This window comes from Coregonus clupeaformis, chromosome 1 (assembly GCF_020615455.1).
Source record: "Coregonus clupeaformis isolate EN_2021a chromosome 1, ASM2061545v1, whole genome shotgun sequence".
NCBI classification, from domain to species: Eukaryota; Metazoa; Chordata; class Actinopteri; order Salmoniformes; family Salmonidae; genus Coregonus; species Coregonus clupeaformis.
The window spans coordinates 22,074,933-22,096,782 of record NC_059192.1 but is presented as its reverse complement, the minus strand read 5'-3'; the positions used below and the strand labels follow the sequence as shown (position 1 = coordinate 22,096,782).

Genomic DNA, 21,850 nt, shown 5'->3' with positions numbered 1-21,850 from the left:
TGGGGGTACTCGAGGACCGGAGTTGGCAAACACTGGTCTAGATTAAAGGGAAAGTATAAACCTATACGTGTTTGAACAGCAGGCACAAGGGTTTCCACTAGTTACCCCAGCCACAAAGTCTAAATTGGCTATAGGCTGTCATAATTTAATGTATGATAACAAAAACGTGCTTTTTGGTCTTCATTTAAGGTTATGGTTAGGCATAAGGTTAGCAGTATGGTTAAGGTTAGGTTTAAATTCACATTTTAAGAAGATAAATTGTAGAAATGTCCCGTGTAGCTCAGTTGGTAGAGCATGGCGTTTGCAACGCCAGGGTTGTGGGTTCGTTTCCCACGGGGGACCAGTATGAAAAAAAAAAAATGTATGCACTCACTAACTGTAAATCGCTCTGGATAAGAGCGTAAATGTAAATGGGATTAATGACTTTGTGGCTGTGGTAAGTAGTAACGACCAGCCACAACTCCGATATAAAGTGTGTTTTCTCAATGTTGCCGTGATGTCACGTGTCCTAGTTATATCCGTACACTCGAAACAACCTCATCATTACGAGACTTCTATTCGATCAAATAAACCACACATAGCAAATAAGCCATTACATTTTCGTGTTAGCCAAATTCGACACTCTCATTGACCTCTATACAAAAACTCCTAGCTTGGTGAGCGAAAAAAACGAAACAACGCCACATGTTGGAGAATAAAGATTTTGGCCCAGTTATCGCTCTCCCATAACCTCCTCCTCTCTGCTTGAAATGAATACCTAAGGACAGTACGTTTTCCGAGTTGCTGTCGGAGTTGCGACACCGCTGAATTGAACTGGCAGTTGCAGTTGCAGTTGGCAGTCCAAACTTCATGTAAGTTCAACCATTTAATGTCATTATTTAAGCTAAACAGTATAACACATTTGATCGTAATAATGTTCACTTTCATATTCGTTTTCTGTCCAGTGTTTTATTTGTGGCTTTGTATGGTTTATTGTGGCTTGATCAAACATAATACATCTATCTTGAATAAGCTATTGGGTTAGAAGTATATGTTTGAAAATCAAATAAACGTCCAAAAGTATTTAGAAAACAATTATGCGTATGTTAAATGTGAGTGTCAGGTGTGAACCATAGGCGATACGTCGCACAACAAATGTTAAATGAAAGTGAAACTTAGTTTTTGCGTACGGAACAGTGTATGTAATTTTTATGTGATATAAAATTGTTGGCCTTCTAATAAACAAACGAATCATCCACAATGTGTGCTGCCAGAGAAGATACATATACGGGGTTCAGTTGACAACATAAATGATGGTTTATGCGAGTTCTACATGCTGCTAGTTTTTAACTGTTGCATTTTTTTATGCGCATGTTGGCCTACTTGTTTTCATTTTGCTATATTCTCAATTTCAGAGCTCACAATGGAGAGCGTCGAAAGTGCAGCCAACATGGAATTGTCAACAACCTTTTCCCAGGTTGTATTTCAGGAAATCCCCCACTCCTATGCGCCAAATCTTGCCGTGATTTGCTGCTACACTCTGACAGCAGCCATTCAACAGAACCCCAGAGACTGGGTGGGGATATTCAAAGTGAGATTATAGATATTTTGTCATGATCTGTTTCATCAGAGATTATGATATGGATTGTATTAGTTGACCTGTAGAAATTGATTTGATTATTTCCAGAAAGGAAATAATAACCTAATATATTAAACAATAGATATCCACAGTCTATAATCCCTCCCAATTGTCAGTCAGTCATGATTGTGTTATAACTGATGTTGTGCTGATTGTGTTATAACTGATGTTGTGCAGGTGGGCTGGAGCACCACAAAGGATTATTACACATTTGTGTGGGTAGAACCATCATTGGATCCGATGAAACAGGATCCAAACAGAAAACAAGTGGTTTTTAGTGGTAAGAAAATGTGTGCATTTTATCCTCAAAACGTTTCAACTGACATGAACTTTGATATGAATGATCGTGATCAATTTAGGTTAATTATTTTTTGATGATAGCTATAGGCCCATGTTAATTTCTTAATTCTATATACAAATAATGTAAATTGCATTTTCATTTGATATTCAAGTGATCAATATTATGCTGGGGATTACGCTGACAATGATATTGTTTTTCTGATAGCATACTACTTGCCAAAGGATGATGCAGAGTTCTATCAGTTCTGCTATGTTGATAGCAATGGCCAAGTGAGAGGAGCCAGCACCCCCTTTTGTTTTAAAACCTCAGGGGAACAAAGCACAGATGGCAGCCTGGAAAACGACCTCTTGGTCATCACAACACAGGTACAATGCAATCCACCATACCTAACATTAAAAGTAGATTTGATTGTGTTTTAAAGACCATGCTTGAAATATTTGACTTAAAAATGCAGAACTTGTTGTTTGGCTTGCTTAGTGGCTGGGTCAAGGAGATTATGTCCCTCACAATAACATTTTAGCTAGAATTATCCATAGGAGAGGTTATGTATGTACATGATGTGCATTTCTGAATCTAGGAAAAGGTCGAGCAACGTGAGAGGGAGAAAGAAAAGCTGGTCATGGAGTTGGGGCAACTGAAAGAGCAAAATGAGATTTTGAGAGGAGTCCTGAAGGAGCAACAGCAAGAGATTGATTGCCTCAAGGTTTGTTTTCTAGTTGTTTGTTCCAACTGCTGCTAATTTATAGCCCCTAGTCATGTGTGAGAATGGAAATGAGAATGTGAGGTAACAGAATTGTAACATTATTTCTGCAGCTGTCTAACGAGGAACTATACCAGGCCGACGGGAACCTGGAGAAGCAGCAGCAGAATGCAAGAGAGCATGAAGAACTGACACATAAAGCTAAATCAATGGATGACTCCCACAAAGGACAGGAGGTAATATTTGGTCAATTTTGTGTCTACAACACAGTGATCACAAATCATCTGACAACTAAGAAACTGTTTCCTTACTGAAACATAAATGCTTTTCAACATAACTGGTGGAACTATACTTGATGGATAGATGGAACTAGCCAAACACAGTAATCAAATCAAATCACATTTTATTGGTCACATACACATATTTAGCAGATGTTATTTCGGGTGTAGCGAAATGCTTGTGTTCCTAGCTCCAACAGTGCAGTAGTAGCTTAACAATTCACAACTATACACAAATCTAAAAGTAAAATAATGGAATTAAGAAATATATAAATATTAGGACGAGCAATGTCGGAGTGGCATTGATTAAAATACAGTAGAATAGAATAGAATACAGTATATACATATGAGATGAGTAAAGCAGTATGTAAACATTATTAAAGTGACTAGTGTTCCATGTCCATAACCAGTAGAGGTTATCAACATGATTTGAGCATTTCTGAATCTAGGAACAGGTGGCGCAAAGTGAGATGGAGAAAGAAGAGCTGGCCATGGAGTTGGGGCAACTGAAAGAGCAAAATGAGACTCTGACAAGTGCCCTAAAGGAGCAACAGCAAGAGGTTGACCGCCTCAAGGTTTGTTTGAAAGTATTTTCTTTCCACCAGCAGTCTTACTTCTAGCCCCTAATCAGGTTGAGAGGATGATGAATTGTATATTGTTCCTGTAGGAATCAAAAGAGGAACTTGCACAGGTAGTGAGCAAACTGGAGCAACAGCAACATAATGCTAGAGAGCATGAAGAACTGACACAGAATGCCAAATCAATGGATGAATCACACATAGGACAGGAGGTAAGTGACGCAAACCAATTTCCCATTTGGGACTACTAAATCAATCAATCAATCAATTTTATTTTATATAGCCCTTCTTACATCAGCTAATATCTCGAAGTGCTGTACAGAAACCCAGCCTAAAACCCCAAACAGCTAGTAATGCAGGTGTAGAAGCACGGTGGCTAGGAAAAACTCCCTAGAAAGGCGAAAGCCTAGGAAGAAACCTAGAGAGGAACCAGGCTATGAGGGGTGGCCAGTCCTCTTCTGGCTGTGCCGGGTGGAGATTATAACAGAACCATGCCAAGATGTTCAAAAATGTTCATAAGTGACAAGCATGGTCAAATAATAATCAGGAATAAATCTCAGTTGGCTTTTCAAAGCCGATCATTAAGAGTTGAAAACAGCAGGTCTGGGACAGGTAGGGGTTCCATAACCGCAGGCAGAACAGTTGAAACTGGAATAGCAGCAAGGCCAGGCGGACTGGGGACAGCAAGGAGTCACCACGGCCGGTAGTCCCGACGTATGGTCCTAGGGCTCAGGTCTCAGTTGGCTTTTCATAGCCGATCATTAAAGAGTTGAAAACAGCAGGTCTGGGACAGGTAGGGGTTTCGTGAGCCGCAGGCAGAACAGTTGAAACTGGAATAGCAGCAAGGCCAGGCGGACTGGGGACAGCAAGGTGTCATCATGCCCGGTAGTCCTGACGTATGGTCCTAGGGCTCAGGTTCTCAGAGAGAAAGAGAGAACGAGAGAATTAGAGAGAGCATACTTAAATTCACACAGGACACTGGATAAGACAGGAGAAGTACTCCAGGTATAACCAACTAACCCCAGCCCCCCGACACACATAAACTACTGCAGCATAAATACTGGAGGCTGAGACAGGAGCGGTCCGGAGACACTGTGGCCCCATCCGAAGAAACCCCGGACAGGGCCAAACAGGAAGGATATAACCCCACCCACTCCGCCAAAGCACAGCCCCGCACCACTAGAGGGATATCCCCAACCACCAACTTACAATCCTGAGACAAGGCCGAGTATAGCCCACAGAGGTCTCCACCACAGCACAAACCAAGGGGGGGCGCCAACCCAGACAGGAAGATCACGTCAGTAACTCAACCCACTCAAGTGACGCACCCCTCCCAGGGGACGGCATGAAAGAGCACCAGCAAGCCAGTGACTCAGCCCCTGCAACAGGGTTAGAGGCAGAGAACCCCAGTGGAGAGGGGAACCGCCCGGCAGAGACAGCAAGGGCTGTTCGTTGCTCCAGCCTTTCCGTTCACCTTCACACTCCTGGGCCAGACTACACTCAATCATATGACCTACTGAAGAGATAAGTCTTCAGTAAAGACTTAAAGGTTGAGACCGAGTCTGCGTCTCTCACATGGGTAGGCAGACTGTTCCATAAAAATGGAGATCTATAGGAGAAAGCCCTGCCTCCCGCTGTTTGCTTAGAAATTCTAGGGACAATTAGGAGGCCTGCGTCTTGTGACCGTAGCGTACGTATTGGTATGTACGGCAGGACCAACTCGGAAAGATAGGTAGGAGCAAGCCCATGTAACGCTTTATAGGTTAACAGTAAAACCTTGAAATCAGCCCTTGCCTTAACAGGAAGCCAGTGTAGGGAAGTGTACTAAAGAACTACTACTACTGAGTGCATTTTGTCTTGTTTCTAACTGTTTCTTTCCATGAATGTCTGGAGTCTGACCCCAATTCATGAAAAATATTTGGTGAATATAGTGTCAAAACATGTGACAGCTGTTTGTATACCATCAATATTTTTCAATGAATCTTCTACTATTCCCCCACACTTTCTCTGTCTCCTTGTCATGTATCGAAGGGTGTTTTCACATAGTCCTCTTTAATAAAGTAGTCTAGTGTGTGGTGCGGGAATAATGACAAGCGAACCTGGGGAGCTTAGTGTTCACATTGGCCTAAAAAAGAGAACCGGCCTGCAGAATTCAAGCGAACCGAACTCAGACCACCTCTCGAAATGGTCTCAGTTCGGTTCACTTCGGGGGCTCTTTTGAGGGGTCTGAATTCCTTTGGAGTGTTCACAGAACATTAAGCAAACCGTAATGTATTCACAAAAATTGTCTGAAAGGGACCAAGTGTGAAAACACTAACTTGCTATTTCTCTTCACAAATGCCTGCAGTCTCTGACTCCTACTTGTGAGAAATATGAACGAGCATTGAGCAAGATCAAACAGCTGAAGAAGGAGCAAGTGGAGTTGAAAGGAAAGGTTGAGGTCCAAAGTCTGGAGATTGCACAGTGAGTACTTGTCTCGAGCAATCCATTCAATGGACATAGCTTTCTAGTCCAACACCTTTCCAGTCATATCATGATATCATCCTGTATATTATTATAATATATATATATTTTTTTACACTTGTGTAACAATGTTGTTCCTCATGCCCCTGCGTCTGTGTAAACAGGCTGAGCCCAAGGCTCAGCAAATCTGAGCAGGAGTCTTACAGACTGAAGGATCACATTCAACTTCTACAGGTCAGCACACTCAGCAGAGTAATTGATGTAAATTAATGCCTGTAACACACATACAGTGGGGAAAAAAAGTATTTAGTCAGCCACCAATTGTGCAAGTTCTCCCACTTAAAAAGATGAGAGAGGCCTGTAATTTTCATCATAGGTACACGTCAACTATGACAGACAAAATGAGAAAAAAAAATCCAGAAAATCATATTGTAGGATTTTTAATAAATTTATTTGCAAATTATGGTGGAAAATAAGTATTTGGTCAATAACAAAAGTTTCTCAATACTTTGTTATATACCCTTTGTTGGCAATGACACAGGTCAAATGTTTTCTGTAAGTCTTCACAAGGTTTTCACACACTGTTGCTGGTATTTTGGCCCATTCCTCCATGCAGATCTCCTCTAGAGCAGTGATGTTTTGGGGCTGTCGCTGGGCAACACGGACTTTCAACTCCCTCCAAAGATTTTTTATGGGGTTGAGATCTGGAGACTGGCTAGGCCACTCCAGGACCTTGAAATGCTTCTTATGAAGCCACTCCTTCGTTGCCCGGGCGGTGTGTTTGGGATCATTGTCATGCTGAAAGACCCAGCCACGTTTCATCTTCAATGCCCTTGCTGAAGGAAGGAGGTTTTCACTCAAAATCTCATGGCCCCATTAATTCTTTCCTTTACACGGATCAGTCGTCCTGGTCCCTTTGCAGAAAAACAGCCCCAAAGCATGATGTTTCCACCCCCATGCTTCACAGTAGGTATGGTGTTCTTTGGATGCAACTCAGCATTCTTTGTCCTCCAAACACGACGAGTTGAGTTTTTACCAAAAAGTTATATTTTGGTTTCATCTGACCATATGACATTCTCCCAATCCTCTTCTGGATCATCCAAATGCACTCTAGCAAACTTCAGACGGGCCTGGACATGTACTGGCTTAAGCAGGGGGACACGTCTGGCACTGCAGGATTTGAGTCCCTGGCGGCTTAGTGTGTTACTGATGGTAGGCTTTGTTACTTTGGTCCCAGCTCTCTGCAGGTCATTCACTAGGTCCCCCTGTGGTTCTGGGATTTTGCTCACCGTTCTTGTGATCATTTTGACCCCACGGGGTGAGATCTTGCGTGAGCCCCAGATCGAGGGAGATTATCAGTGGTCTTGTAAGTCTTTCATTTCCTAATAATTGCTCCCACAGTTGATTTCTTCAAACCAAGCTGCTTACCTATTGCAGATTCAGTCTTCCCAGCCTGGTGCAGGTCTACAATTTTGTTTCTGGTGTCCTTTGACAGCTCTTTGGTCTTGGCCATAGTGGAGTTTGGAGGTGACTGTTTGAGGTTGTGGACAGGTGTCTTTATACTGATAACAAGTTCAAACAGGTGCCATTAATACAGGTAACGAGTGGAGGACAGAGGAGCCTCTTAAAGAAGAAGTTACAGGTCTGTGAGAGCCAGAAATCTTGCTTGTTTGTAGGTGACCAAATACTTATTTTCCACCATAATTTGCAAATCAATTCATAAAAAATCCTACAATGTGATTTTCTGGATTTTATTCTTCTAAATTTGTCTGTCATAGTTGACGTGTACCTATGATGAAAATTACAGGCCTCTCTCATCTTTTTAAGTGGGAGAACTTGCACAATTGGTGGCTGACTAAATACTTTTTTCCCCCACTGTATACTCTTTAAAAGACCTGTTGGCCAATTAATTTAGTGCTTCCATTGATGTGAAAAAAACATTTAATCACGGAATCTCATGTTGACCTTTTTCAGGTGGATCTCCAGAGCAGTGAGAAAGAGAAGGAGAAGCTTTCTGCGGAGTTGCACAAACTGCGTGGTCTCACACATGACCTGGAGGACTTGAAGACTGAGAACAAGGCCTTACACAGAAGCCTGTCAGAGCAGGAGCACCAGCCACAGCAGGAGATGGTGGACAGTGATTTGAAGGTGGGAACAAGTTGCTAAAATAACTATGTCCTTCCAATACACACCATTGTGAAATGTAATACTGTAGTCTTCTTGTGTGTGCCTCTAGGTACAATACCAAGCTCTTCTTGGCCAGCTGCAGGAGGCTCAGACACAGTTGCACCAGGAGCTGCATGCTTCCAACAACACACGTAGACGTGCAGAGCAAGCAGAGGGGGAACTGGAGAAGGTCAATGAGTGCATGAAGCTCATAACAATAAGGTCTACACAGGCGGAGCAGAAAACCAGCAAACTAGAGGTGCTTAGAGAATATCTTGGACGCTATTCCAATCCACAGACAGGGTCAGGGATATGATTTTTGCTTACCAATATGTTGTTTGTTCTGGGAAAGCAGTTGTGAGAGCAAATGAATATAAAACACACTAATCTTATTCTCTTGGCTGATCACAAGTTGCCTGTTCTCTCCTCTCAGATGCAACTTTTAGAGTTACACAGAATCATTGAGGAGAAAGAAAGCATGACAGAGATTGCTAAAGTAGAGAAAGAGGAGTTGTCCAGAGAAAATCAGGTGATTGCTATGAATTCTGATACTATTTACTAGTCATTTAATTATTTACTTTATAATAAAATTAGGGACATTTGCTTACCTTGGGGTTTTCACTGTTTTCCATCTGTCAGGAACTCAAAATAACTGTTGTGAGACTTCGCAAGGAGTTTGCTGACCTCCAGGCTGCTCCAGTGTCCATGCAGCATCCCAACCCTTATGGCTCTTCAACTGACCCCATCCCCACTGAGGAGCAGCAGCAGCAAGATGCACTGGCTGCCTCTCTCCACTTTGGGAACCCTTATGAGACCCCAGGTAATCCCAATACTCCAGCTGTTGGAAAGCCTCACATAAATATTCTTAAATGAGACATGAACGCCACTTGTGCCTCATGGACACACCTTCTTGAAAAATAACAAAACATGTTCAATTATGACTGACATGATTCTGTTTGCAGGCCCTGCGACAAACCCGGAGGAGGTATGTTAAGTAATTCCTATGGTATACATGGTATAAAGCAGATTAGATGTTTACAACAACATACACTAGTGGTTTGGGATCAAAGGGTTGGTTTCATAATGCTCTATCATTTCTGTGCTACAGTACAGTTAACTCTATCCAATCTAGATCCAATATTATTACCACTTATGACCTGTGTCTGTCCCATAGTTGTCCTTGAAATGTCGTCATTGCCATGAGTGCTTCCCTGGCATCACCCCGAATGAGCTGGAGCTGCACGAGGACAGCCACAGAGTGTGCCCCTTTTGCACCCTCATCTGTGACGGACTCGAGCAGACCAAGTATGAAGAACACGTCTACAGCCATGAGGTGTAGGGATGCCACATCCTCACAACCCAGAGAGTTGCTGAGAGTTGACTACTCATTAAAGAAAGCTGATACCTTACTAATTATATTAGGGGGGACAAATAAATACAGGCTAACAACCTATCCACGACATTATAAGACAAACATTTAAAGTCTCCTGTTAATTACTGTAAATGTCCTCTTACCTGGTGAAATAAGGGTTAATAATTTAATGTCTGGGAAATCCATAACTAATTGAATTTATCATATTGTTTTAGACACTTTGATGGCTAGGGTTAGGGTTGATTGTCAATTGTTAATTTCGAACATGGAGTACAAATTTGCCTCCATTGCTGATCGATAGGAATGTATTGAGTTGCTATTTAATGGTTTCCTAGGTTTACTCTATTGCTATTATCTTCTGAACTACTGTATGTTTACTTTGGCTAATTTCCCCTTAAACCTGCTGCTAATATATAAACGATGTGTTGCATAATAGAGTCAAATGATTAATGGTCAAATAATGCCCTCTGATAATGTAATGGTTGAAATTAGATTCATGTGGGAAGTTCAAACAACAAAGAAAGATGTCTTCACAGTTGTGTTGGCATGAAAACAAACATGGTTTTGTATCACAAACTGCAATATGCAAAGAAATCCTCAGATGTTTTAATAGAAGGTAATTGAATATAATGACAAATTAAATAAAAAATAAATCCATGATTGACAACTGTCACAGAAAACATCATTTGTAACCTAGTTTTCATCTCCACAATCGCTGAAGGGAAGCAATATCATGTGTACCTACCAATGATTTATATACATAATTGGTACCTACCCTTTAAGTTAAATACACCCCATTTCAATTCAGGATATTTCCAACAGGCACACATTGTTCATCAACAAGTTACCCTAACTTCCCACGTCCCAAAAATCCTATCTTAAGGCGTTATCTGATTGGCCTCCTCAGGTGTGACATCACGGGAAGTCAGCTCAGAAAAGAGGGCTGGCAGCCAATACTGTGGCTCTCCAGAAGCTTGGGAATCCAACCACGCCAAGCCCTCTTTCAACAGGTGATCCTAGGACAACAAGGAGTGTGTATGTTAGGATTGTGGTGAGCTAACATCAAATCAAGAACCATGATTCTATAGTCCTTTGTCAGTCCTAATTGTCTTCTAACCATTTTCTTCTGTAAAATATCCTCCTAAAGACTCTTGGCAGAATAATTTCAACAGCCAAAATAGGGTTGGTTTCATAATGCCGCTTTGCATTTCCTCTGTAGGAGACTTACCAGCACATGACAGGCCCGCTCTCGCTCCCACTTGAGACTCTCTCTGATCTCACTTACTGAAACGTAGCCCTTCTTCTGCAAATTGGCAGAAAAACAAATATTCATGACACCTGGCACCATATTTGCAGCCCTCTAAATGACTCAGCAAAAGTAACAGTGCAGCATGTTCTGAATCCAAGCATGATGTTGACAACTGCTCACAAGAAATATCTAACAGTGCCCCTCTTTAATCTTACAATCAGTATTCTGAGACATTTTTGTTAAGTCATTTAGCCTAATTACTGATGAGGCAGACACACAATACAGATTCAAGAGGTGAAATGAAGGATTACCTCAGCCAGCTGAAGTACCACAGTGTGGTCCATGTTGAGCTCTGCTGGCACTGACTGCACGAGGTAAGAGCCTCCAACAGGAATCATCCCAAAGCCGTTCCCCATGACTTTCAGCTTCTTTATGGCCCGCACCAAGTCATCTCTGGAGTGGAGAGTAGAGATACAATTTCAACTTCAAAATGAAATTGCACGAAAGTTGATGAATGAATATCAATATGTTTGCCTTTAGTATTTATTAGGATCCCCAATTAGCTGCTACCGAGGCAGCTGCTACTCTTCCTGGAGTCCAAACAGGAAACACAACAACAAATAAAATACATAATATACATAGCACTACAGTGCCTTGCAAAAGTTTTCATCCCCCTTGGGAGTTTTTCCTATTTTGTTGCATTACAACCTGTAATTTAAATTGATTTTTATTTGGATTTCATTTAATGGACATACATACACAAAATAGTCCAAATTGGTGAAGTGAAATGAAAAAAATAACTTGTTTCAAAAAATTCTACAAAATAAATAATGTATTCACCCCCTTTGCTATGAAGCCCCTAAATAAGATCTGGTGCAACCAATTACCTTCAGAAGTCAAATAATTAGTTAAATAAAGTCCACCTGTGTGCAATCTAAGTATCACATGATCTGTCACATGATTTCAGTATATATATATACACCTGTTCTGAAAGGCCCCAGAGTCTGCAACACCACTAAGCAAGGGGCACCATGAAGACCAAGGAGCTCTGCAAACAGGTCAGGGACAAAGTTGTGGAGAAGTACAGATCAGGGTTGGGTTATAAAAAAATATCAGAAACTTTAAAAATCCCACGGAGCACCATTAAATCCATTATTTAAAAAATGGAAAGAATATGGCACCACAACAAACCAGCCAAGAGAGGGCCACCCACCAAAACTCACGGACCAGGCAAGGAGGGCATTAATCAGAGAGGCAACAAAGACACCAAAGATAACCCTGAAGGAGCTGCAAAGCTCCACAGCGGAGATTGGCTGAAGAGTCGTGGCTGAACGACGACATGGATAACCTACAGCTGGCGGGATATACGCTACATCGGCAGGATAGAACGGCTGGAATATGTTCCGGGATTCTTCCGATAGCATTGAGGAGTACACCACATCAGTCACTGGCTTCATCAATAAGTGCATCGATGACGTCGTCCCCACAGTAACCGTACGTACTTACCCAACCAGAAGCCATGGATTACAGGCAACATCCGCACTGAGCTAAAGGGTAGAGCTGCCGCTTTCAAGGAGCGGGACTCTAACCTGGACGCTTATAAGAAATCCCGCTATGCCCTCTGACGAACCATCAAACAGGCAAAGAGTCAATACAGGACTAAGATTGAATCGTACTACACCGGCTCTGAAGCTCGTTGGATGTGGCAGGGCTTGAAAACTATTACAGACTACAAAGGGAAGCACAGCTGCGAGCTGCCCAGTGACACAAGCCTACCAGACGAGCCAAATCACTTCTATGCTCGCATCGAGGCAAGCAACACTGAAGCATGCATGAGAGCATCAGCTGTTCCGGATGACTATTACATTTACATTTTAGTCATTTAGCAGACGCTCTTATCCAGAGCGACTTACAGTTAGTGAGTGCATACATTTTCATACTGGCCCCCCGTGGGAATCGAACCCACAACCCTGGCGTTGCAAACGCCATGCTCTACTAACTGAGCTACACACCAACTGAGCTACACGGGAGACTATGTGATCACGCTCTCCATAGCCGATGTGAGTAAGACTTTTAAGCAGGTCAACATTCACAAGGCCGCAGGGCCAGACGGATTACCAGGACGTGTACTCCGAGCATGCACTGACCAACTGGCAAGTGTCTTCACTGACATTTTCAACATGTCCCTGACTGAGTATGTAATAACAACATGTTTAAAGCAGACCACCATAGTCCCTGTGGCCAAGGACACTAAGATAACCTGCCTAAATGACTACCGACCCATAGCACTCACGTCTGTAGCCATGAAGTGCTTTGAAAGGCTTGTCATGGCTCACAACACCATTATCCCAGAAACCCTAGACCCACTCCAATTTGCATACCACCCCAACAGATCCACAGATGATGCAATCTCTATTGCACTCCACACTGCCCTTTCCCACCTGGACAAGAGGAACACCTACGTGAGAATGTTATTCATTGACTACAGCTCAGCGTTCAACACCATAGTGCCCTCAAAGCTCATCACTAAGCTAAGGACCCTGGGACTAAACACCTCCCTCTGCAACTGGATCCTGGACTTCCTGAATGGCTGGCCCTAGGTGGTAAGGGTAGGTAACAACACATCTGCCATGCTGATCCTCAACACAGGGGCCCCTCAGGGTTGCGTGTTCAGTCCCCTCCTGTACTCCCTGTTCACCCATGACTGCATGACCAGGCACGACTCCAACACCATCATTAAGTTTGCCGACGACACAATAGTGGTAGGCCTGATCACCGACAACGATGAGACAGCCTATAGGGAGGAGGTCAGAGACCTGGCCGTGTGGTGCCAGGATAACAACCTCTCCCTCAACGTGATCAAGACAAAGGAGATGATTGTGGACTACAGGAAAGAAAAGAGGACTGAGCACACCCCCATTCTCATCAACAGGCTGTAGTGGAACAGGTTAAGAGCTACCCCAAGAGACTTGCAGCTGTAATTCAAGTTCAGTTTTTTTGTCTTATTTCTTGTATCTTCAATAAATCTTCAAAATATTTTGCATCTTCAAAGTGGTAGGCATGTTGTGTAAATAAAATGATACAAACCCCCAAAAAATCAATTTTAATTCCAGGTTGTAAGGCAACAAAATAGGAAAAATGCCAAGGGGGGTGAATACTTTCGCAAGCCACTGTACATTTACATTACAATTTAGCCATTCAGCAGATGCTCCCATCCAGAGCGACCCACAGCTAGTGCATTCATTTTAAGATTGCCAGGCGAGACAATCACATATCGAAGTCATATCCCAACCACGTATCACATACATAATACAATGCAAAATACAATACAAAATGCATAAACATGTCTGTCTCTCTTCACAGTCCCTGTCGTGCCGTAAGGTGTTCTTTTATCTGTTTTTTTATATAAATCTTGTTTATTTGCAAGCTTGAGTTACCTTGAGTTCCATTTAGTCATGGCTCTATTTAATACTGTGTGTTTCCCAGCCTCTGTTCTGGACCTGGGGACTGTGAAGAGACCTCTGGTTGCATGTCTTGTGTGATACCGATGAGTGTCCGAACGGTGTGCCAAATGCTTGAATAGACAGTTCGGTACCTTCAACACATCAACACGGTGCACAAAGACCAATAGTGATGCAGTCAATTTCTCCTCAACTTTGAGCCAGGAGATTGACATGCATGTCATTGACATTCGCCCATCGTGTACATCTAAGTGCAATCAATACGTGTTTCTCTGTTTTGGACCAACTGCAATTTGCCTATGTCCTTCTTCGCCTCACCCGACCACACAACTGCACAGTAGTTCAAGTGCGTCAAAACTAGGGCCTGTAGGACCTGTCTGGTTGACTGGGATATCAAGAAAGCAGAGCAAGGCCTTATCATGGACAGACCTCTTCCCATTTTAGTAACCATTGAGTCTACAGTGCATTCAGAAAGTATTCAGACCCCTTGACCTTTTCCACATTTTGTTATGTTACAGCCTTATTCTAAAATGGACTAAATAGTTTTTTCCCCTCATCAATACTCCATAATGACAAAGCAAAAACAGGTTTTTAGAAATGTTTACTAATTTATTAAAAATTAAAAAACAGATACCTTATTTACATAAGTATTCAGACTCTTTGCTATGAGACTCGAAATTGAGCTCAGGTGCATCCTGTTTCAATTGATCATCCTTGAGATGTTTCTGCAACTTGATTGGAGTCCACCTGTGGTAAATTCAATTGATTGGACATGATTTGGAATGGCACACACCTGTCTATGTAAGGTCCCACAGTTGACAGCGCATGGATTGTGTCAAGGCACAGATCTTGGGAAGGGTACCAAAACATTTCTGCAGCATTGAAGGTCCCCAAGAACACAGTGGCCTCCATCATTCCTAAATGGAAGAAGTTTGGAACCACCAAGACTCTTCCTAGAGCTGGCCGCCCGGCCAAACTGAGCAGTCGGGGGAGACGGGCCTTGGTCAGGGAGTTCCTCTGTGGAGATGGGAGAACCTTCCAGCTTGTAGCGTCATACCCAAGAAGACTCGAGGCTGTAATCGCTGCCAAAGGTGCTTCAACAAAGTACTGACTAAAGGGTCTGAATACTTATGTAAATGTACTACTTTTTTTATTTTATTTTTTATAAAAATAGCTAAAATGTCTAAACCTGTTTTTCCTTTGACATTATAGGGTATTATCAGTAGATTGATGAGGATTATATATATATTTTTAAATCCATTTAGAATAAGGCTTTCAGAATGCACTGTATATGTTTTGACCATGATAGCTCGTTTAGTCTCTTCAACTTGCTCAATAGCCACACTATTCAATGATAGATAGATGAGGTTTAGGGTTGAGCGAATGATTTGTCCCAAAAATGATGCTTTTAGTTTTTGAGGTATGTAATGCCAGCCTATTGCTAGTTACCCATTCTAAAACTGACTGGAGCTCTATGTTAAGGGTGTCAGTTATTTATTTTACTGATGCAGCCGAAGGTGTATACTGTTGAGTCATCTGCGTACATGGACAAACAGGCTTTATTCAAGGTCAATGGAAGGTCATTACTAAACACAGAAAACAATAATAGCCCAAGCCGGCTGCCCTGCGGTATGCCACACTCAACCGTATTTGCATTACAGAGACTTCCATGTGTTCTATTGGATAGGTAACTGTCCATCCATGATAAGGCAGAGGATGTTAATCCGTAACACCTACGTTTTTTTCAGCAATATGTTATGATCAATGATATCAAAGGCTGCACTGATGTCTAACAACACAGCTCCCACAATCTTCTTATCAATTTCTTTCAGCCAATCATCAGTCATTTGTGTCAGTGCCGAGCATGTTGAATGCCCTTCCCTATAAGCATGCTGAAAGTCTGTTGTTCATTTGTTTTCTGTAAAATAACATTGTATTTGGTCGAACATTACATTTTTGCTAAGCACCAGTAACAGGCTGATTGTTTGAACCATTAAAGGGTGCTTTGCTATTTTGGAGCAGCGGAATGACCTTTGCCTCCCTCCAGGCCTGAGGGCACACTCCGTCTTCTAGGCTTAGATTGAAGCTGTGGCAAATAGGAGTCGCAATGTATTTTAATTTTTTACTTTACCTTTATTTAACTAGGCAAGTCAGTTAAGAACAAATTCTTATTTACAATGACGGCCTACACCGGCCAAACCCGGACGACGCTGGGCCAATCGTGCGGCGTCCTATGGGACTCCCAATCACGGACGGTTGTGATACAGCCTGGAATCGAACCAGGGGGTCTGTAGTGACGCCTCAAGCACTGAGATGCAGTGTCTTAGACCGCTGCGCCACTCGGGAGCCCGTAACACCTATTCCGCTACCAACCTCAGTCATTTGCCATCCAGGTTGTCGGTTCCAGATGGTTTGTCCTTATTTAAAGATAGCAATAATTGTTCACCTCTTCCACACTAACTTTGCAGAATTTAAAGCTACAGTGCTTGTCTTTCATTATTTGGTCCGTTATGCATGAATATGAAGGCTCAGAATTAGTTGTTTGCATGTCATGCCTAAGTTTGATTATCTTGCCAACAAAAAAGTTATTAAAGTGATTGGCAATATCAAAGGGTTTTGTTATGAATGAGCCATCAACCTCGAAGGATGGAGCCGAGTTAGCTTTTCTGCCTAGAATTTCATTTAAGGTACTCCAGAGCTTTTTACTATCATTCTTTATATAATGTATCTTTGTTTAATAGTATAGTTTCTTCTTCTTTTTGTTTAGTTACGTGATTTTTCAATTTACTGTATGTTTGCCAATCTGCTGTGTTGCCAGACTTATTTGCCATTCCCTTAGCCTCATCCATACAGTTTTTCCATTCATCATCTATCCATGGAGATTTGGCTGTTTTAACAGTAAGTTTATTTATGAGCTCATGCCTGTCAGTAACCGGAAGAAGCAATTTCATAAATGATTCAAGTGCAGCGTCAGGATGTTCCTCATTACACACATTAGACCAACAAATATTTTTCACATCTTCAAAATAGGAATCATTGTAAAACCTCTTATTAGATCGCTTATTGACTATTTTGGGTCCAGTCTTTGGAACTTTGGTTTTCCTAGCTATGACTATTATATTATGATCACTACATCCGATAGGTGTGGACACTGCTTTAGAGCAGATTTCTGAAGCATTAGTAAAGATGTGGTCAATACAAGTGGATGATTTAGTTCCTGTTCTGTTTGTAAATACCCTGGTAGGTTGACAGATAACCTGAATCAGGTTGCAGGCACTGGTTACAATTTAAAGCTTTTTCTTGAGTGGACAGCTTGATTAAAGCCAGTCAATATTTAGGTCACCCAGAAAAGAAACCTCTATCACATACATTATCAAGCATTTCACACATACAGTGGGGGAAAAAAGTATTTAGTCAGCCACTAATTGTGCAAGTTCTCCCACTTAAAAAGATGAGAGAGGCCTGTAATTTTCATCATAGGTACACGTCAACTATGACAGACAAATTGAGAAAAATAAATCCAGAAAATCACATTGTAGGATTTTTAATGAATTTATTTGCAAATTATGGTGGAAAATAAGTATTTGGTCACCTACAAAACAAGGAAGATTTCTGGCTCTCACAGACCTGTAACTTCTTCTTTAAGAGGCTCCTCTGTCCTCCACTCGTTACCTGTATTAATGGCACCTGTTTGAACTTGTTATCAGTATAAAAGACACCTGTCCACAACCTCAAACAGTCACACTCCAAACTCCACTATGGCCAAGACCAAAGAGCTGTCAAAGGACACCAGAAACAAAATTGTAGACCTGCACCAGGCTGGGAAGATTGAATCTGCAATAGGTAAGCAGCTTGGTTTGAAGAAATCAACTGTGGGAGCAATTATTAGGAAATGGAAGACATACAAGACCACTGATAATCTCCCTCGATCTGGGGCTCCACGCAAGATCTCACCCCGTGGGGTCAAAATGATCACAAGAACGGTGAACAAAAATGAGCAAAAATCCCAGAACCACACAGGGGGACCTAGTGAATGACCTGCAGAGAGCCGGGACCAAAGTAACAAAGCCTACACACTACGCCGCCAGGAACTCAAATCCTGCAGTGCCAGACGTGTCCCCCTGCTTAAGCCAGTACATGTCCAGGCCCGTCTGAAGTTTGCTAGAGTGCATTTGGATGATCCAGAAGAGGATTGGGAGAATGTCATATGGTCAGATGAAACCAAAATAGAAAGTTTTGGTAAAAACTCAACTCGTCGTGTTTGGAGGACAAAGAATGCTGAGTTGCATCCAAAGAACACCATACCTACTGTGAAGCATGGGGGTGGAAACATCATGCTTTGGGGCTGTTTTTCTGCAAAGGGACCAGGACGACTGATCCGTGTAAAGGAAAGAATGAATGGGGCCATGTATCGTGAGATTTTGAGTGAAAACCTCCTTCCATCAGCAAGGTCATTAAAGATGAAACGTGGCTGGGTCTTTCAGCATGACAATGATCCCAAACACACCGCCCGGGCAACGAAGGAGTGGCTTCGTAAGAAGCATTTCAAGGTCCTGGAGTGGCCTAGCCAGTCTCCAGATCTCAACCCCATAGAAAATCTCAACCCCAGATCTCAACCCCATAAAAGATCTGCATGGAGGAATGGGCCAAAATACCAGCAACAGTGAGTGAAAACCTTGTGAAGACTTACAGAAAACGTTTGACCTGTGTCATTGCCAACAAAGGGTATATAACAAAGTATTGAGAAACTTTTGTTATTGACCAAATACTTATTTTCCACCATCATTTGCAAATAAATTCACTAAAAATCCTACAATGTGATTTTCTGGATTTTTTTTCCTCATTTTGTCTGTCATAGTTGACGTGTACCCATGATGAAAATTACAGGCCTCTCTCATCTTTTTAAGTGGGAGAACTTGCACAATTGGTGGCTGACTAAATACTTTTTTCCCCCACTGTATTATCCAAAAACTGACTGTTAGCACTTGGTGGTCTATAGCAACTTCCCACAAGAATAGGGTTTAGGTGAGGCAAGTGAACCAGTAGCCATATTACTTCAACAGCTGTTGACATGAGATCCTCTCTAATATTAAATATGATAATAAATGTTGACTTTCTGCATTACTTAGGAGAGAATTTAATATATAATTTCAGATATCTGTCCGATGGTACTCACTGGCTCACATCCTGAGCAAATTTTCCCCTTCCCTTCAACACTCTGTGATGGAGTTCGTCCAGGGTAATAAGTCCTAAAACACAGAGATCGAACACCAATGAAAGACACATTTCAAAATTCAGTGTTTTGCTATGATTTTGATGATGTTCCAAAGAAGCCTCACCTCCATTTCTGTGTTTCAGGGCCAGGCATACTTCAATGATCTGCACACCTAGCTCGTAATAGAAGTCACCCACACCAAGCATCTCTGACCAAAAGCCTTTGCCAGCTGTCAATGACACAGAACACACTTAATTGTTTGCATTTCAATTCCTTGAATAAATACAACGTATGAGTAACCACATGCTTTAAAAAGGAGTAAGGGACATCTTAATGAGCTATTAATGCAGAGCAAAAACAACTTCAATTTTAACAAACACAGTTGTGATTCTCACAGGCAAGTGGGTCAACTCCAATGGTGGCACACATGTCCTGAAACTGGACCCGGAACTGGGAACTCTTACGAATCTCTTGTTTGTGCTTGCTGGCAAATTCCTCAAGGTTAGATTTGAAGGTCTCCAGCTGTTTTGACATCTGAAAGACTTATGATGTTTAGATATTTCCAAAATGGCAGCAGCTTGACTAACTACATGGATTGAATAACATTCCAAAGAAGACACACTTGCACACCCACACATCAGCTCAGTTGGTAGAGTATGGCGCTGCTCGGCTATGAAAAGCCAACTGACATTTACTCCTGAGGTGTTATTGCACCCTCTATAACCACTGTGGTTATTACCTGACCCTGCCGGTCATCTATGAACGTTTAAACATCTTGCAGATCAATCTGGCCTAAATAGCCGTACTCTTATAATCTCCACCCTGCACAGCCAGAAGAGGACTGGTTCCCCTCTAGGTTTCTTCCTTGGTTCATTCCTTACTAGGGAGTTTTTCCTAGCCAGTGTGCTTCTACATCTGCATTGCTTGCTCTTTGGGGTTTTAGGATAGGTATCTGTATAACACTTTGTGACACTTACTTTTGTGAAATGGGCGTTATAAAATACATTTGATTGATTGATTGCAACGCCAGGATAGTGGGTTGGATTCCAGGGACCACCCGTACGTGAAATGTATGCACACATGACTAAATCGCTTTGGATTAAAGTGTCTGCTAAATGGCATATATTATTATAATTGAGCTTACCTGAACAATTTGATCCTCAGCTAACACTGTCCCCCTCTCTTTATACTTGGCCTACAACAAATAAGTGTTTTGGATAAGATGGTTGTATTTCTTGCTTCCAATGAAAATGGCTGCAATGCCTTAGCTTCATTATTTACATTTTGTAGATGGGCCCATTCATCTAGACAACATGTTACCTCTGCAAGCTTCTTTTTGGCGATAGCTCCCGCACCTACTCCTCTCCTATGCATATTGTTGATGTCAAAAAATGACTAGCTAGCTAGCAAAAGGTTGACACTACTATTGTTATGCTAACGTTAGCTAGTTTACAGTTGCACGGTTAACGTAATTTGTTAGGTCGCGAGCTGCTTTTTGCCTAGTGCAGCCATGTGATAGCTCTCAGCATTCCGTTCTTATTCAATAATAATTTCCATGCACACAACTCTGAAATCGACTAATTTCGCACTCTTCGTGAAACTTGAGAGCTAGTAAGCTCTATGCTTAGTTTAAGAATCCGGAAGTAACTTCTGAGTTTAATGAGATATGGTACTGCCTCCACGAGAGACTTCTTCTTCTGTGGATTTTATATGGCGGTTGGCAACCAACTTTAAGGTGCATTACTGCCACCAACTGGAGTGCAGTGTGGACTAGAGACCGTGAAGGTCTAAATCCTACCCAATATTCTCGTCTCCCTACTCCTCAAATCTAATAACAACCACTCCATTCCCCCCGATTTTTATTTTTTTTAAATAAATAAATAAATAAAATAAAAATATATATATATATTTTTTTTATAAAATATATAAAAAAACAAAAAAATTAAAACAAAATAAAATAAAATATATATCACTCCATTTCCCTCCAATATTTCTGGCACTGAAAAAGAACGTTTCACCTCCTCTTGACACCTACATTTTAACGATTTAGCAGACACTCTTAGCAGACACATGAATTTAAGCTGATCAGTGCTGCACAGGAGTCGGAGCAGATTACTACTGTCTGGCCTCATCTCCTCCACCCACTCTGCAGCCAATAGTATGGCCAACAACTCCATTGTGTAAACAGATAAATGATCCGTTGCTCTTTTTGTCACTGTTTTTATTGTGTTCCTAAATGTTCACTTACATCTGAATCTACTCATTCTTCAACATCTCTCACGCTCTCAAGCAACCTAGATCTATCACTGGCTGAGGGAGAAACCAAGGTGGGATAGCAGGGAGAACCACAGAGGGGCTAAACTCCCTCCCAAACAACTCCATCTCTCTCGTCATGCCATTGCCTATCCAACCAAAACTTGTATTCAGATTTCGTTCATGTTCCGGCAAG

General features: G+C 41.9%; 2 protein-coding genes across 2 annotated transcripts; one reads left to right on the top strand and one right to left on the bottom strand.

Annotated features, from left to right (window-relative positions):
- The first annotated feature begins 564 nt into the window (after positions 1-564).
- LOC121545219 (calcium-binding and coiled-coil domain-containing protein 2-like) lies at positions 565-10,138 on the top strand. The gene is made up of 16 exons (XM_041855698.2): positions 565-851; positions 1,395-1,570; positions 1,796-1,898; positions 2,124-2,284; positions 2,497-2,622; positions 2,733-2,855; positions 3,347-3,472; positions 3,565-3,687; positions 5,823-5,938; positions 6,103-6,172; positions 7,913-8,086; positions 8,175-8,363; positions 8,538-8,633; positions 8,744-8,924; positions 9,067-9,089; positions 9,279-10,138. The coding sequence occupies exons 2-16, from the start codon at positions 1,403-1,405 to the stop codon at positions 9,441-9,443; spliced, it is 1,944 nt and encodes a 647-aa protein (XP_041711632.1). The 5' UTR covers positions 565-851; positions 1,395-1,402; the 3' UTR covers positions 9,444-10,138.
- LOC121545330 (vacuolar-sorting protein SNF8) lies at positions 10,061-21,077 on the bottom strand. The gene is made up of 8 exons (XM_041855797.2): positions 20,722-21,077; positions 20,546-20,596; positions 19,797-19,935; positions 19,526-19,630; positions 19,363-19,435; positions 11,037-11,178; positions 10,705-10,779; positions 10,061-10,492 (listed from the first exon to the last, which is right to left on the bottom strand). Exons 1-8 carry the CDS (start codon positions 20,773-20,775, stop codon positions 10,355-10,357), a joined length of 777 nt encoding a protein of 258 aa, XP_041711731.1. The 5' UTR covers positions 20,776-21,077; the 3' UTR covers positions 10,061-10,354.
- Positions 21,078-21,850: the final 773 nt, after the last annotated feature.

Excerpts from the sequence above, each read along its gene's own strand:
- LOC121545219 (XM_041855698.2), top strand. The coding sequence starts at position 1,403 with ATGGAGAGCGTCGAAAGTGCAGCCAACATGGAATTGTCAACAACCTTT. Across the intron at positions 1,571-1,795 it reads ACTGGGTGGGGATATTCAAA|GTGGGCTGGAGCACCACAAA; the intron begins GTGAGATTATAG and ends GATGTTGTGCAG. Across the intron at positions 8,925-9,066 it reads GAACCCTTATGAGACCCCAG|GCCCTGCGACAAACCCGGAG; the intron begins GTAATCCCAATA and ends TTCTGTTTGCAG.
- LOC121545330 (XM_041855797.2), bottom strand. The coding sequence starts at position 20,775 with ATGCATAGGAGAGGAGTAGGTGCGGGAGCTATCGCCAAAAAGAAGCTT. Across the intron at positions 11,179-19,362 it reads TTTGCTCAGGATGTGAGCCA|AGATGACTTGGTGCGGGCCA; the intron begins GTGAGTACCATC and ends TCTCCACTCCAG. Across the intron at positions 10,493-10,704 it reads AGCGGGCCTGTCATGTGCTG|GATCACCTGTTGAAAGAGGG; the intron begins GTAAGTCTCCTA and ends TTGTTGTCCTAG.